General features: G+C 41.1%; 1 protein-coding gene across 1 annotated transcript in view; it reads right to left on the reverse strand.

Moving 5' to 3' along the window:
- The window catches only part of RPRD1A (regulation of nuclear pre-mRNA domain containing 1A), a 43864-nt gene extending 29712 nt beyond the window's left edge, over positions 1-14152 (reverse strand). Inside the window, exons 1-6 of the mRNA XM_063399055.1 lie at positions 13815-14152; positions 4421-4550; positions 3643-3749; positions 3466-3560; positions 2434-2560; positions 2160-2335 (exon numbers count right to left, since the gene is read on the reverse strand). Of these exons, the coding sequence (XP_063255125.1) occupies positions 2160-2335; positions 2434-2560; positions 3466-3560; positions 3643-3749; positions 4421-4550; positions 13815-13965 (786 nt within the window). The 5' untranslated portion in view covers positions 13966-14152. The remainder of the gene's footprint in view (positions 1-2159; positions 2336-2433; positions 2561-3465; positions 3561-3642; positions 3750-4420; positions 4551-13814) is intronic.
- Between the last annotated feature and the right edge of the window lie 1202 nt (positions 14153-15354).

Raw genomic sequence — 15354 nt, forward strand, 5'->3', positions numbered from 1 at the left:
GTGCTATTTCAAATGAGAAGCCAAGAAGTAAGGGTCAACTTGAGCCATGCAATTTCCCAAATCTGTAAAAACAGAGACTCCTTGCTTCATCTCCACTTCTTAATCACCAAAATAAATCCTACATGTGCTAAGTCAGCAAGCCCTACAGACAATATCACTAAGACATCCTAATCCTACATTTCAAAACTTCAGAATGTTTATCAGCCTCTACTTGCCAAACGAAAAACCACTACTGGTAATGAGCATGAAGTCACTTTACTCAACACTAGTTTAGAAACTTCATATTAAGGTTCTTGATTTTTGAAATCTCTTGGCTCATAGGCCTTTATTTTATTAGTAACTGGGTTCATACCATCCTGGCTCGTAGTTCTGTATTAGGAAATCATATTTATGCCACACTAATCAGCCTAAAAACATTCTTACAATGTGTTTCAACATCCTAGGACTTCACCTGTTTAAAACAGACTGCTACAGATACTGAGGACTGTCTCCTACTTTTTAAAGACCTCAAACTAGTCCAGAAATGAAACTGTGCTATATTAGAATTAAATTCTTTAGCAGTCTAAATAATGCCACCAAGAAACCAAGTGAAGGACCGTAACAGCCCAGTAATATGCAATTGCTTTCTCTCAGAATTATGAATTCTCTGATCTAGTAATACTGGGAAATTACACTGCTTTACATTTGTCAAAAAAAAACCAACAAGGGTGGAATCTGTTCACAGCTGAGCTACCATTTTTCATTTCTTTTAAACTGAGCTCTCTTGTTTTACAGAAGTGTAAATCTGTCTGAAGGACTAAGTCACTGCCTTCTGAGCAACTCACTATCCCAGTAGTCTACTATAACTGAACAGGGTATAACTGCTGGTAATGAGCTGCATAAACAAGCCAGTGCCTCTAGACAACCAGCCCTTCACTGAAGCTGTGGGAACTTGCCCTTCAAAGGACACAGGCAGAGGGAAGGTAGGGCATACGATGAAAAGCTTAAGGCTTCCTGTTCTTTAATCTTCCAGGCTCCATTATGTAGTTGGATCAGTTGCTACTGAAAGCAGCACTACCGTGCATACCATCTATCTCACATGAAGTTGGTTGATACTCTTCCCACAGGATAAACACAGTGATAGGTTGATAGGAAGAACCTTCATCAATTGCTTTTCTGTGAGGCACAGAGGAAAGGAAGTAAGTCAAGAAGAAAGAGTACGCTAGGAATAATACAACTGATCTGAATGATGACTTCAAATACATTATGAACAGCATTTTCAGGAACAAAAGCACAACAAGATCTGAATCCAAGCTATGAAGTTATAAAAAGGTAAAGAAAACTCTAGGGAAAGAAAATGTTCTTGGTAAGTGTATATGATGAAACCTGAAGAGTAATTAATTTTGGGACCACGTACGCATATGCTGCAATTACAGGGCACTGGGATTACTCAGACATCTCCCCGTGCAAAATGGTGCAGCTTCAATTCCATTATTGTAATACCCAAGTTAGCACTGGGAAGCAATTGACATGAAATTATGCACATATTCTAAATATGTGGAATGTTCATTAAGAGGCTTTGCAGTTGTACATGGTAGAAAAGGAAAACAGATGACTGGCAACAGCAAAGAACAGAATAACTTAAGGGACCATTTGCTAATAAAGAGCTGCTCACCCTGCATCCTTCTTTTATTATAATCTGTCTGGTCTACTGGTGCTAGTGCTGATAACCAGCTGTGTTAGAGGCCGTAGAAGCTACAACTACATTTTACTGGGTTTAATGGATGTTTGAGCCAGGTTAAGAAGTTGTGCTGAAACCTGGAATCAAATTCTTATCCTTTAGCAAATACATAACTAAGACTTACAACAATGACTGAGAAGAGCATGGAAAGAAAATGACACTATGAAAAATCAAGTTTGTAACACCAGGGATAAGATTTTCTATCTACTAAAACAAGTCTGTAGATATAACCAAGACCGAATAGCTAAAAAAGCAGAAAGAGTTGATTTACTAGGTTTAGAACACTAGAATCAAACAATGTGTTAATAATGTGCTGGAAACAAAGACTTAACAGTGGCAATAAAATATTTATCTTTGGAGAGAAGTTGTTTAGGCTAACTAAAAACATTTGCAAGAATAAGCTTTAGTGAAGAAGGGACTAAAACAAAACATTACGCACTTCCAGTTTATGTTCTTTCTCTGCAAGGAACTCTTTTTGACATCGGAGAAAGTCTGATAACATTCGAGTTAGCTGTTTTCTATCATCTATTTCAGCTGCCAACCTGCCGTTGTAATCCGCCAGCAACATACATGCATCATCTACCATTTTGGAAAGCTGCTCTCCAGATTCCTTATCTAAAAAGGAAGCAGAGAAAAACAAATAAAAGGTGATTTTGTTATGTACCATTATGTTCTTAGAGGAGCATTTTGGTTACCAGGCCCCCAACCCTCACCTGTTATTCTGTCTAACAGGGACACATCCTGGACCTCTATAGGCAAGGAAGCTATTCTCTGGTGAACTGCTGCATCCCCAGAGGCAGCGTTTTCTAGTTCTTGTAATGCTCTAATGAGATCTGTGGTCTGAAAAAAGCATGCAAGATTGAGAACTAGTTTAAATATACAGAATCTAGAACAAAAAAGTATTTTACCACAAGCTTGTAGTATTGATTTGATGGTATTTTTAACAGCATTTACAGTATCATCTTTAGAGTCAAACAAAACAAAACAACACCTTTAATTCTCAGCACAACATTGCAGTGTTTCTACTTTTAAAGGTCACCTTTCTACAAGAGCTTTTTCATTTAAATTCTTGGTGTAAGAAGACCTATAAATCTTTCCTTCTTGACAGTAGTGATTATTTTACAGTACCTTTCATTTTATTATACATTTTTTAAAATTACTTTTCTTGTTGTTTTGCTTCACTATTGCAAAAGACAGTATCAGTGCACTTCTTCTGGAAGTAGGGCTGATGTTCACAGAAGCCCAGATATCTGCTACAGAGAAACATACTAAATTGTCATGACTTGAGGACAGTCATTTCTTGCTGTAACAAAAATCCTTTTGAGATAGGACAATATTGCAACAAAATCCCACAAGAATTAGAAAAGTTGCAACAGTGCAAAGTAGACAAGAATTTTCACAGCCATCACAACTAGGAAATATTTTATCGATAAATCCGTAACAATCTTGTTCTAATACACATGGTACTCACTACAGCCCTGGAAACTGCATGAGAACTCAATACATTGGAGGAACTATTGCTGAAATCCTGGCATGAACAAAGCTGGACATACAGTTCATACATTTCGGTTTAGTGTCAAATACATAAAGTTACAGCATGAAAACTATGAAAAGTTTCAGGTGCAGCCACCCTTGCCCAGAGACAGTACCTCACTGAAAAACAGAGACCATTCAAAAAAAAAGACTAACTGAAAAATTCTATATGAAACCACCTGTAAATAGAGAATTTTATAACATGCTTTTACCTGAGGAGGATCAGTGGGAGAACTTCGAGGTGAACAGTTATTTTCATCAACTTTGATCTGTTCATACGTGCGCTTCCTCACCTTTCTGTCTCCATCTAAATGAAAATAAACACAGCACTCAGGGAAATACTATTTTGAACAGGAGACTGAACCTTCATACACTCACAAAATACTTACACAAAGCTTGCCTAAGTTGTTCTAATACATCATTTTCATAAACAGACCTTTCTTCCCAGATAGACAGCACTCGGCCAAGGTGTTTCTTACAACTCTCATCAGACTCACTGTTACAAGGAAAAAAAGCAAGTATCAGCACTAGGTACAAGTACAGCACTGCTGTATAATTATTTTTCACAGAAACACCTTCAGAGATCTTAGCAATATCCAAGCATCAGAAATCAAAGAACCTCAGAAAATAAATTTTAAAGAAGGCAAAGAACAGTTCAATGTGTCCTAGCAAGCAGACGAGGAAAAAAAGAAGGGCCAATGCCCAACTGTTTTTTATTCAACCCATAAATCTGCAAACAATACAAACAGGTTTATGTTGCTTCAACATAAACCGCAGCTGCATATCATCGTGAAAGTAATCCTGTATAAAGACTCTAGCTTCCTCATGCAATGAGATTAGAGGCTGCTGGGGAAAAACAAATCATGCAACACCCAGTAATGAAAAATGCCAAATTGTTTTAGCACATAAACACAGTCAGTAAGCAAGTCTCTGTTTCAGGAATAGCTAACAGCCTTCCAAGGTAAAAAGGGACTGAATGCTGATGAATTTACTATCAAACTTCATTCAACAGTAGTAAGACTATCCAAGATCAAAAGAACACTGAATAAATTAAACTAACAAGATTTCAAGTACAGAAATAGCACACGAAGACTAGCTGGGCCAGAAGACATCAACTGATGACTCAAGTGCAGTATGAAGGACACTGCACATACAAGTTTACTGTACCTTGAAACATGCTTAAAAGCCTCCACTATTACTGGAGCAAAGTCTTTTGTAAATTCTGGTCCTTTCCTTTTGCTGTTCTGTATGACATCATTGGCCAAGTACAGGAATGTCAGCTTCCTATTTGCTTTTGCTAATAAAAAGAAAAATAAAGAGTAATTAGAAATTTTATTTCCTTCAACTAATACCTCTATATCCAGGTTTATACTGAATACAAACACCCAATTCCCCACACTCTGAAATCAAGTGCGTTTTTCCCATTTGCATTACTGTTTACACCATTTCATATTTTCAGTATTTTCATCAGAAAAGACTTCAGTCACCCATTGGGTTTTCTCTCCATTCAAGTTCCTCCCTCATAGTATGACACGACTTCCATTTAGTGGTATATCAAAGAACAAACAAAAAATACCCAGATATTCTAAAGTGTTCTTCATCTCCAAACTATTATGTGTTTTCTTAATCCTTTTATGATGTCTGTTTGGTGGCCTTTGTGGATGTCTTCCAAGTGCTTCAGCTTTCTTTTATGCCTGCTTAAATTTCTTACACTCATGAAGTCTTCTGATGAGGCACTTCACAGATCCACAATCATTCATGTGAAGAACCTCCTCCTCTTCAGTCTGAATTTCACTCAGTCTTACATAACCACTGCTCATTCTCACATTTAAGCAAACTGAACAGTCAATCCCTAGTCAGTGTCCCTGTATCACCGTGATACTCCCCTTCCTCTATCCCCAACTGTTAAAACACTCATGTGCCAGCAGCTGTAATGGCTCAAAAACATTTTCAAAAACCACTTGCAAACTCCTGTGGTGTATCTCTTCTACAAACATCTTAAACATCTTATCCCACCTCCCTTAATGTACACTAGACCACAAGCTTCCAATTTACAAGTTGCTTCTCAAAATCTATTCCATGTTTTCTAAGTGCTCCTATCTGGGTATTTTCATTTACACTTCATCTAACCTTCATTAGCCTACAAGTTTCTTGGGGCTAAAACTCTTATTGTAACATTTCTACCCTTGGTTAACACCATGGTAGAATACCAGTACTACCACATAGTCTCAATATGTACACTCTGATTTTAAAATGGTTTCCCTTGAAAGACAAGTTTTTTCTGCTCTCTCGAGGAATGTAGCACTGTGGTAACAATAATCCAGGATTTCTTATAATTTGTGCAAGCAAATATGATTTGATTTTGTTACTTTCTATTCCATCCTCTCAAAAATGCAGAACTACCACCCTCACATATAATTAGAAAATTCAATGTTAACATGCTTTCCCTCCAGGGAAATGCTTTTGAGAATAATTTTTGCACTACAGACAGACTCCTCTGAAGGATTTCTCCTTGAAGTACCAAATTCTTTCCAGTCTCTTGAACAGAGATCTCTAACAAGTTGGGAGTTCTGGACTGACTGGGGAAAAACCCTCTGTTAAATGTAAAAATGCACTTCTCTTACAATCAAGGCAAACTAAAAAGTAGGAAACAAAAAAAAAATAGCTTGGAAGTGCTGGACACAAGGAGGATGCAGTAAAGATTCTGCTCCAAACAGTGAAGCCTCTACATGCAAGCACCCAGGAAATTAATCTATTTCAGTCAAAATCTGGCTAATCTATAATGTAGGTTTTATAAACTTGTGCTGCTCAAATTCTATATTAAAACCCAACTGATGAAAAAACAACACATCTCCTACCTATGCTTCATGTAAATCAGAGTTCTGATACCTATCAAGTTTTGAATTATTCAACGAATGTCAGAAAACACATGTGGTCTCATAAGCATAATCAAAAAGTAACTAGTGTTTACGAAAGATGGCCCTGCCCCCTCTCTCAGTTCTTAAATAAGCCCAGAATTAGGACTCAAAATTTAATGAAGTAAGCTGTTCCCCATGCTATATCCTCTGGAACTGCATGCAGGATAGGCCCTTGTCCATCCCTTTCACCAGAAAAAACCCTCATGTTTTAATCCTCAGTGCTGTAACCCATTTGAGACAGACCCCAGCTTCCTCTTTCCAATAAAAACAAAAGCCAAATCAATTGGGCTGGCAAAGACATGAGATGGATACACAGTAACAGGAAATCAGGTAATGCTGACTCTCACAAAGTCTTGGCTTTATCTATTCACTACAGTAAAAGATTGATGTATCATATTTGGTAAAGCATACTAAACCCCAGATAGTCATTTTCAAGCTTATTTCCCCGAGTATTACCTTCTCAGCTTCCTACTACAATTCAACATAAACTGTCCAGAATGAACAAAAATCCTAAATCCACTATTAAGCTATCTGTGCCTTGGGCTGAAAATTCAGTTAATGTTCTACCCTTATTATTCACAAGGAAAATTGTGAAGTAAAATTTAATTCCTCTTGCTGTAAGAATTGTACTGCATAAAATTTCAAAGGTAAAATTTATGTCTATAAATTGAGAAGTGCTCCCTTTCCTTTCACAAATCTTCAACACTTACATACTGGTCTACTGGCATTCTGCCTTGCACATGAGACTGAAGTGCAATGCAACTTCTGGCAACTGAGGCTGACACCTGAGCTGAAAACATTCTGTTACTAGCATGAGTATAAATTAACTAGTGATGTCTGAAACACAAATTAAATTCAGGACCAAACAGATCTGTTTGGAGAACAAAGTATGTTTAAAGCATCTCTCTTCAGCAGCAGTAACACTAACTTTCCAACCCTGGGCATTGACAAACCTCAGAACCTTTTTGAAGGTCCTCAACATATGGCAAGGCTAATAGCAAAAGCTTTCTTAGCGTCAGAAGAAAATGAAGGGAAAAAGCCTGTAAGAACCTAAGCTGAAGAAGGATCAGAAAGGCAAACGCTGCCAGAATGTAGAGTGTTAGAAGTGGCCAACCCACAGCATCTCTGGTACACCAACAGTAGCATCTGCAAACACAAAACTGCCAAGAAATCACCCGTGTTGGACTGAGTCATCTTTTCAGAAGCTCTGTGCAGTGTTCACGGAACTCCTCTGCTTGTTGCAGCTACATTCCTCATTTAGCCACCAAAGCAGTTCCCTGAAGCACTGGATTTTGAAGTATTTTAACATGTCAACGGTGCTGGTTGGTCTAAGAGCTATATTGCACATATTACTCCTAAAGCATCTACAGTGAGACTACATGGGATTGGCACTTTGCAAATGAAACTGTCTGTCCCAAAAATGTATTTCACATCTTCAAATGCCAATGAATATTCTTCAGATAACAATGATATTTCACCAACAACTAGTGTACTGAGATATCTGCAGTGGAGACAACATTATCAAGTGTTAGTCTTTGGCAATCCATCCTTCTCAGTTCAGTATCAATGCCCTGACATTATAAGCTTTAATCCACAAGACTCACAGAACTCTTAACACTGACAAGCCACCACTTTAGTGCAAGAAACCAGTATTTTACCCTAAAAGGCAATAAACCAGTCATTTTCACCAAGGTTAGCCCTGGCAATCAAAGTCAGCATAATCACCTGTATTTGTCTTCTTCAGGTTTACCTCCTGCATTTGAAATTGGGCTCCCATGAAGATTGCTAGAAACATGTCCATTAGTTTCATGCTGTTTTACACCTAGAGCCAAGAGGTATTTGCTGTCTTAGATATACTGGAAGAAACTACAGGAAAGCACACAAGCATAAGAGATTTCACTTACACCCCACTACAAGTGTATAGACTGACTGAGCCATCTGAAAATGTTACATCAGGCTGTGACCTTCTACAGGCTGGCTCTGCTGTGTCAACTGACCTTGAAAAAAACCACCTAACAGAAGGGTTTGAGATAAGCATCAATATGTTAAAATCCTACAACAGTTATCAGCCCTAAACATTTCATTAGCATATTTAAGTTCTATAGTATGGATTCAAATCATGACTTAGCTAAATTGCTTTTTACTTTAATCTATACACATGCAGGAGAGTTTATGAGTGTCACCACTTCTCCCAAAATCTCTGGGACACTTTCTCATCGCATGCTTCACACCTTTGCAAGAGGAGTTCATGACATCTCTGTAAATACCTGACAAGCTTTCAAGCTTTTTATTACAAGACCAAACATTGTTAAGTCGGGCAGCACTGAAACTTGAGTGCATGATCACTGATCCTTCACACTGCAGAGAGCTACCTGTTTTATGCAAGATGATTAAGCAGAGCATCTTTGGCAATATCACTCTAAAAAGCCACTTGAGAGGCTGCCACCAGAAAAGACAATTCAAAGATAACATAATCCATAAAAGGCGTGCTCTACAACAAGCACTTAACCTTAAAATTCATTAACCTTCTACTAAGAAAAGGTTAAACTAAATGTTCCCCCCTGCAGTCACCTGGTGAACTTTATCAAGGTCTGATAATTGCTGTGGGTTTTTCTGAAAGAGGGAAATGGGATTGCCCACTGAATGTGTTCAAGGTTTGAGGATCCAAGTATTCTGACTGAGTTTGGAGACTAGTAACAAAGGGAACACAGCACATAGCTACTGCTGGTAATAAGGTCATCAGCATCAAATTACGAGGGGAATGCCAGAAAGCTGGTCACAGACCAAGAAAACCATTCCAACACAATTACTCTGCACAAGCTTCCCACTGCACTTAGTGCACCCTGAATTACTTGAACATACGAAACAAACCAATTCCTTTCATTGCCTTGCCTGGCTGGTAAAATGCCAAGATGGATATGAATCGACAGCAACAACAGTTTCAGGACAGGAAAAAGGCCCTACACTTAACTATCCAGAACCAGAACGGTGAAAGGCAGCTACAGGTGCACGCATGTTTGGACTAAACAACCCAAACGTAACTGTTTTAAATGAAAGGCTCTAATATTGCCACTGTGCTGCTTCTAACTGCAGATCATTTTGTAAATCATGTACACAGCAAATAAATTTCCCTGACTAGACTCAAAAACGCCCATTCCCCTGAAGTTTTGCCTGTTTGTTGCTCTCCAGACCTTTTGGTGTGGATGAGAAGATTCATGTGGCCATAACCAGTGAAATCCAAAAGCCACAGTTTTGCTTCTCTTAGATAAAATAATCCAAAATTATTTATACTCTCACATTGCCCAATGACACCATACCACCACTAAGTAAAATAATCCTACAACCAGCAGAAAGGAAAGATTCCTTCTCCTGGAAGAAAAAACTACACTACATGGTACAGGAAATAATTGCTTTAAACCAGGAACTTGTTTCCTGTGAACCACTTCCCATCTGCAAGGCAATACATTGCAACCACTTTTGGCTACATTTGTGCTCCAAAGCAGCTAAATATTAGAGTAATTCAGATGTAGTACAACTTTCAAATCTGCTTTAAGTGTTGCTAGGCCTCCTCAATTTGCTTACTAAAATCCTCTATCTTCCAAATTTCAGCAGCTGCCACAACAGCCACTAGCTTCAGAAAAACACATTGCACCAATGCCCACAGCTATACTGGAGGAGGACCCAAGCACCAGCATAGGTCCCACTAGCAGAAACTGTAGACAAATCATAAATAAGCAAAAAAAAAAGAGTAGCTTCTTATACCACTGAATGACTTCAATACTAAAAAAACCTCAAAACAAAAACAACAAAAAAAAAAAACACCTACAACCAAAAAACCACAACAAAACAGGCATAATAAACTGGAACAGCAGGTGAAGTGGCTGAGTCAGGCACTACAAATCCATTCCCTGCAGCAGCCCAGATGTACCTAAACAACTGTGGCTGTCGTAAAGGCAATACACAATGGCTCTACTGACCTAGATAAGCTGTGCAGGGAAGAAAATGATCAGTGTGACACAAGTGGGTGACAGATGACAGCCTAACAAGAGGTCAAGTGATTAAGGAGGATGTGGGATGATCAGCATCAGTTTGTTATTGACTTATCATTGAGATGCCACGTTGGGCTCTGAAGAAACAGATACTTGAATCTGAAATTAGGTTTAAAGATCCTACACAACAGTGTCCCATGCAGAGCCAAGACATGGACATGATGATCCCTGTGGGTCCCTTCCAACTCAGAATATTCTGTGCTTACTAAATACCACTAAGAAATAAATACTTGGCAAGTGACAGAGCTAGACCTGGAAAAGCTAATAGAAAATGAGATGACAGGAAAAGTTTATTATGAACAACTAGTTGGAACTCAGAATAACAAGTCCCAAAATACAAACTTTTAGCAATTTTGGAAAAAGAACACATTTTAACCAAGTAGAGCCCATTGCACATGGAGCCTACTGAACAACCAGTTATTGTTCACCCTAGGAGGATGCTTTGAATTACGGAACTGAAACTTTTTGTTTCAAAAAATGAACAAACAAGTAGCAAACCTGTACAGTTGCAGTGCATCCTGAAATCAGGGAGCAAGAGATGAATGCAAGAGAACATACCTGACTTGCAAATAACAAAAAATAATTCTCAACAGACTCCATCTCAGAAGAGCCCATTCAAAGGTGTTCCTTCCTAAGGGGTTTCCCAGCAGCCACTCAGTGACTGCAAGCTTACACAACAAATTTGTATCTGTTATGCCACTACTCAGTTCAAAAAGAACCCTGTAAGTAATTTCCTTTATGGATACACAATATTACATGGGTTTAAATGGGCCCACCGGCTGCCTTTTTAAATGAGGTAACCACAAGTTAATTAACTACTTAACTACTTAAACACTAAGCTTATGACTACCAAGTAATTAACTATTTAACTTCAAGAGTTACATTTCATACCTCTGAAATCTAGCTGCTGCAGGATCACTTTCCTCAGTACACACTTTTCAAGAAAACCTGTACATGAACTGATGATCCACAGGGATGCCAGAATATGGGACCTGACCACTGCCAATTAATCCAACTAAACAGAAAGGCACTAACATTTTATGCTGTGTAAATTACATGTAGATTTGAAAAGCTGTCTTTTCACCTCTACTCTTTTAAAAATAAAAAGAATCAGAACCAAACAATTAGGAAAGTAAGAGCTCTGATCTTAGGACTTGTCCTTATGAATAGCTACAGACATGTTCAGAAAGGCTCATGCAAGCTCATCTGATGCAAGTGATCTTTTACCAAAACTGAAAGCATCCAGAAAAAACGTGTTATCGTTGTACTGTGTTCAAGCCAACTAGTTATACAATGTTCCTGAAAGGCAGTAGGCTGGAAGGAAGATCTGGAGATGGGGGGGTGACAATAAATAAGAGGATACAATGAAAGGAAATAAAACCTAGAGAGAGAAGGTTCAATTTTCAGTTCCAGGACACTACTGGCTAGCAATAGCAGCTGACAATGTTAATAATTTTGATACCTATCCCCAAAGAGAGGTAATTTTCCTCTCAGGTAGCAGAGAAATCATGTTTCTATGGCTTGGATGACAGGCAAGTCAGGACCCTAAACTTACTCCAGTTACAGCCTCATTGCTAATATCCTCCTTCGTGGTGTTTTATGCACTCACTTTACCAAGGACAGCTGTTTTGCTCTCATCTTTCCCATGCTGTCTGTTTAGATCACTACTTCCACCTTTAGAGATTAGGCACCATCTCGCAAATCTGTGCAGCAATTAGCCAGAAGTTAGCATCACGTAAATGCAAGCTAGCATTTATGGAGCTTGGATACTGTAAGAGATGGAAAGTTAAAACACACCCTGTGTATATTAACTATGGCAGCTTCAAATGAAGCCTCCTATTTTCCAATACAAAACACTTCAATAGGCCTAAAAGCTTAGAAGGGTCGGGGCCCTGAAAGCAACAAAGCTACTCCTAGCACATGTAGGGCTTCCACAGACCCTTGAAGGTTGGCATCCAAAGAGAGGTCACAATAAAATCTTACTATGAAGCAGCAAAAGCAGGACAACTTTGACAAACAAAACAGACCCAATTATGGCAGCTATTCTCACCAAAAGCTCAAAAGAAGGTTGTTATCCTTGCCTCTTGATGCCAGATACGTAGCCCAGGTTTCAAAGATTTAATTTCTCCAGTTAGTCAACCAGCACAACAGGAAAATTAAAATTAAAGTTAAGGACTGATCACTAACATCACAGATTACTATGAACTACTATTGTGCATGTTAATTAAGGGCGACCAAAACTCTGCATCTATTTCAATTAGTTTAAGATATCTTCCTGGTATCATTCAAAATCCTGAACATTTGTGTTGCTTGATTAGAAGACCCAGAAATGTGAAATGTTTCAGACACAGGTGGGAGATTCATTCATTTGCTCCTGGAACACAAAAAGCAAAGCAAGCCTGCAACTAACATAGAGTGAAAATGTGTTTGCTTCCTAAGATGGAATATGCCACCAAGTCAGACTTTCTTCAGTCAATACAGAAAAGAATTGAACTCATGCCTCAAAGTTAAAATTAATAAATCCCACAAAAAGAGTATTTTAACTAAACCACAGCAGCCATATTACACGAAACTCTGTGGTTCCTCACTCTTTCATAAGTCCTGTAATGGCTTAGTGCTGTTTTTCTTCTCAGTCTGAAAGATTGAATCTTCTATTTTTCCCATTAAAGATTCACATATTAGTGAGGCTCCAAAGGAAGCTACTGGAAAACAGCATCATTTCACAGACCAAAGCAGAGTTCTAGCAAGTGAGTTTTCTTTTTCTTAAATTAACCATCTTAAGGTCAAGTTATTATCCAGTCGGGTCAAATAAACCTTCATATGCCATTTCTCCCTTTCACTCCCTGAACTACTGCCTATAACTGCAAGTTCCTTCCTGTTAAAAGGAAAGCCCCGTTAGCATTTAAGTCTGCACACTGAACACAGGTAAAGAAACTCACATTTTTAATATGCTAACATTGGTATTAACCACCTGGCAAAACCAGGAAGCAAAAACCACTTTGGACACATTACACTGCTCTTCCCTCCGCGTATGCCCACTTCAAGAACAGTTTCTGGCAAGAAAACCTGAGTGGACAAGGAATTCGAATGGTATTATATCTAACCATCACTACAGACGATGAAAAATAGTACCTAAAAAGGTTCCGTCTTGAAAGACCTGTAAATAATATTAACAACAAAAAGCCCTATCCCCTGCATCGCCGGATTCCTTCCGGTTTCCCACCTTCCTTTCTCCTTAAAAAAAGAGAGACAAAACACAAGGGGCGGCCTTATCAGAGACATCTCATTATGGGGAGAAAGGAGAATGGGAAGGAAAACAGAGGAGGGAGCGGAATGAAAGAAGAAAAGAGGAAGAAGAAGCACCTGCTAGTGCACGGCCATCGAGAAACGGAGACCCGACGTTTAACGCTGGCCCAACAGCTCCGCTCCCCCGGCGCTCAGGCCTACCCTCCCTCTCTCCCCGCCCGCTCCCCGGCCCCGCAGGCCGAGCCGCCCCGCCGCCCTCCCTCCCTCCCCGGGCAGCCGCACTCCGCAGCGGCCGCCTCCGCCTCCCCCCCGGACCCTCCGGCGGGCCCTGCCCGGCCCCGGCCTCACCTTTGCGCAGCTCCCGCTCCCACACGCTGACGATGAGCGCCGAGTGCTTGCGGTGGTGGATGAGCCACAGGCTCAGGGTCTGCACGCTCTGCTGCGAGTTGCTCAGCTCCGACAGCTTCCGCTCCAGCGCCGCCTCCGAGAATGCCGACATCGCTGCGCCGCGTTGGGCCCCGCCGCTCGGTCCCGGCCGGCCGCGCTCAGTCTCCGCCTCTCGGCCTCGACGAGGGAGGAGCCGACGAACGATTCCCAGCCCTTCCCGCCTCGGCGGCAGCGCCCGGCGCCAACAAAATGGCGGCGGCCGAGGCCCGTGGGTGCCGCGCGGCCCCGCCCCTCTCCCCGCCTGCCCTCACTTCCGGCCGGCGCGAGCCGCGGGGCGGGGCCGCGCGGGGAGGGGAGGGCAGGGGAGGGCAGGGGAGGGCAGGGGAGGGGATCCGTCAGGGATCCGTCAGGGATCCGTCAGGGATCCGTCAGGGAGGGGATCCGTCGGAGGTGGGATTCCTCGGGGGATGGGGTCTCTCGGGGATGGCGTCCCTTGGGGGATGTGATCAGTCCGTCAGCATCGTGCCCTGGGAAATAGCACGAAAACGCACACGCAAATAAGAGCCCCCTCCACAAAACAACCCAGGCCTATGGGTTTCTTCCACCCGGCAAGCTGGGACAAACAGAATCGTTATGGTTGGAAAAGGCCTCTGGAGATCATCCAGTCCAACCCCCCCTGCCCAGGCAGGGCCACCTGGAGCAAGTTAGACAGGGATGTGGCCAGGTGGGTTTGGAATGTCTCCAGAAATCTCCTGGGGCAGCCTGTTGCAGTGGTCTGTCACGCTCAACAAAAGGCAGTTCCTCTGAGGTTGGGGTGGAACTTCTTGTGTTTTAGTTTATGGCCATTGCTCCTTGTCCTGTCACTTAGGGCCACCAAAAAGGATTTGACACCATCCTCTTTGTGCCTGCTTTTGAAATATTTATATGTATTAATGCAATCCCCTCTCAGTCTTCTCTTGTCCAGTCTAAACATCCCCAGCTCCGTCAGTCTCTCCTTGTTAGAGAGATGCTCCAGGCCCCAAATCATCTTTGTAGCTTCCACTGCACCCTCTCCAGCTCCTCATCTTCCTTGTGCTTGAGGAGCCCAAAACTGGACACAGCACTCCAGAGGTGGCTCACTAGGGCCAAGTAGAGGGGCAGGATCCCCTCCCTTGACCTGCTGGTCACACTCTTCCCAGTGCAGCCCAGGACACCACTGGTGCTTTGGTGCTGCCTTATCAACCTGCCACCCACCAAGACTCCCAGGTCCTTCCCAGCAGAGCTGCTCTCCAGTGCTGGTACTTGGGGTTGTTTCTCCTAGGCCCTTACTGTGACACTGGGTGTATGGTATTTCATATTTGCAGGTAGACACATACACCACAAAAGTGTCTGGTGTCATTTCTAAAAGCTGTCTCTTTTATTTTTGATTTCTGGCATTAACGCTATCATGTGACAGAATTCCACTATTCACTGACAAGATCATGTGCAAAAATGCTTTCTCTTTGCTGTTTCAAACCTGTTC

The sequence above is a fragment of the Prinia subflava genome, chromosome 1 (assembly GCF_021018805.1).
Source record: "Prinia subflava isolate CZ2003 ecotype Zambia chromosome 1, Cam_Psub_1.2, whole genome shotgun sequence".
Taxonomy (NCBI): domain Eukaryota; kingdom Metazoa; phylum Chordata; class Aves; order Passeriformes; family Cisticolidae; genus Prinia; species Prinia subflava.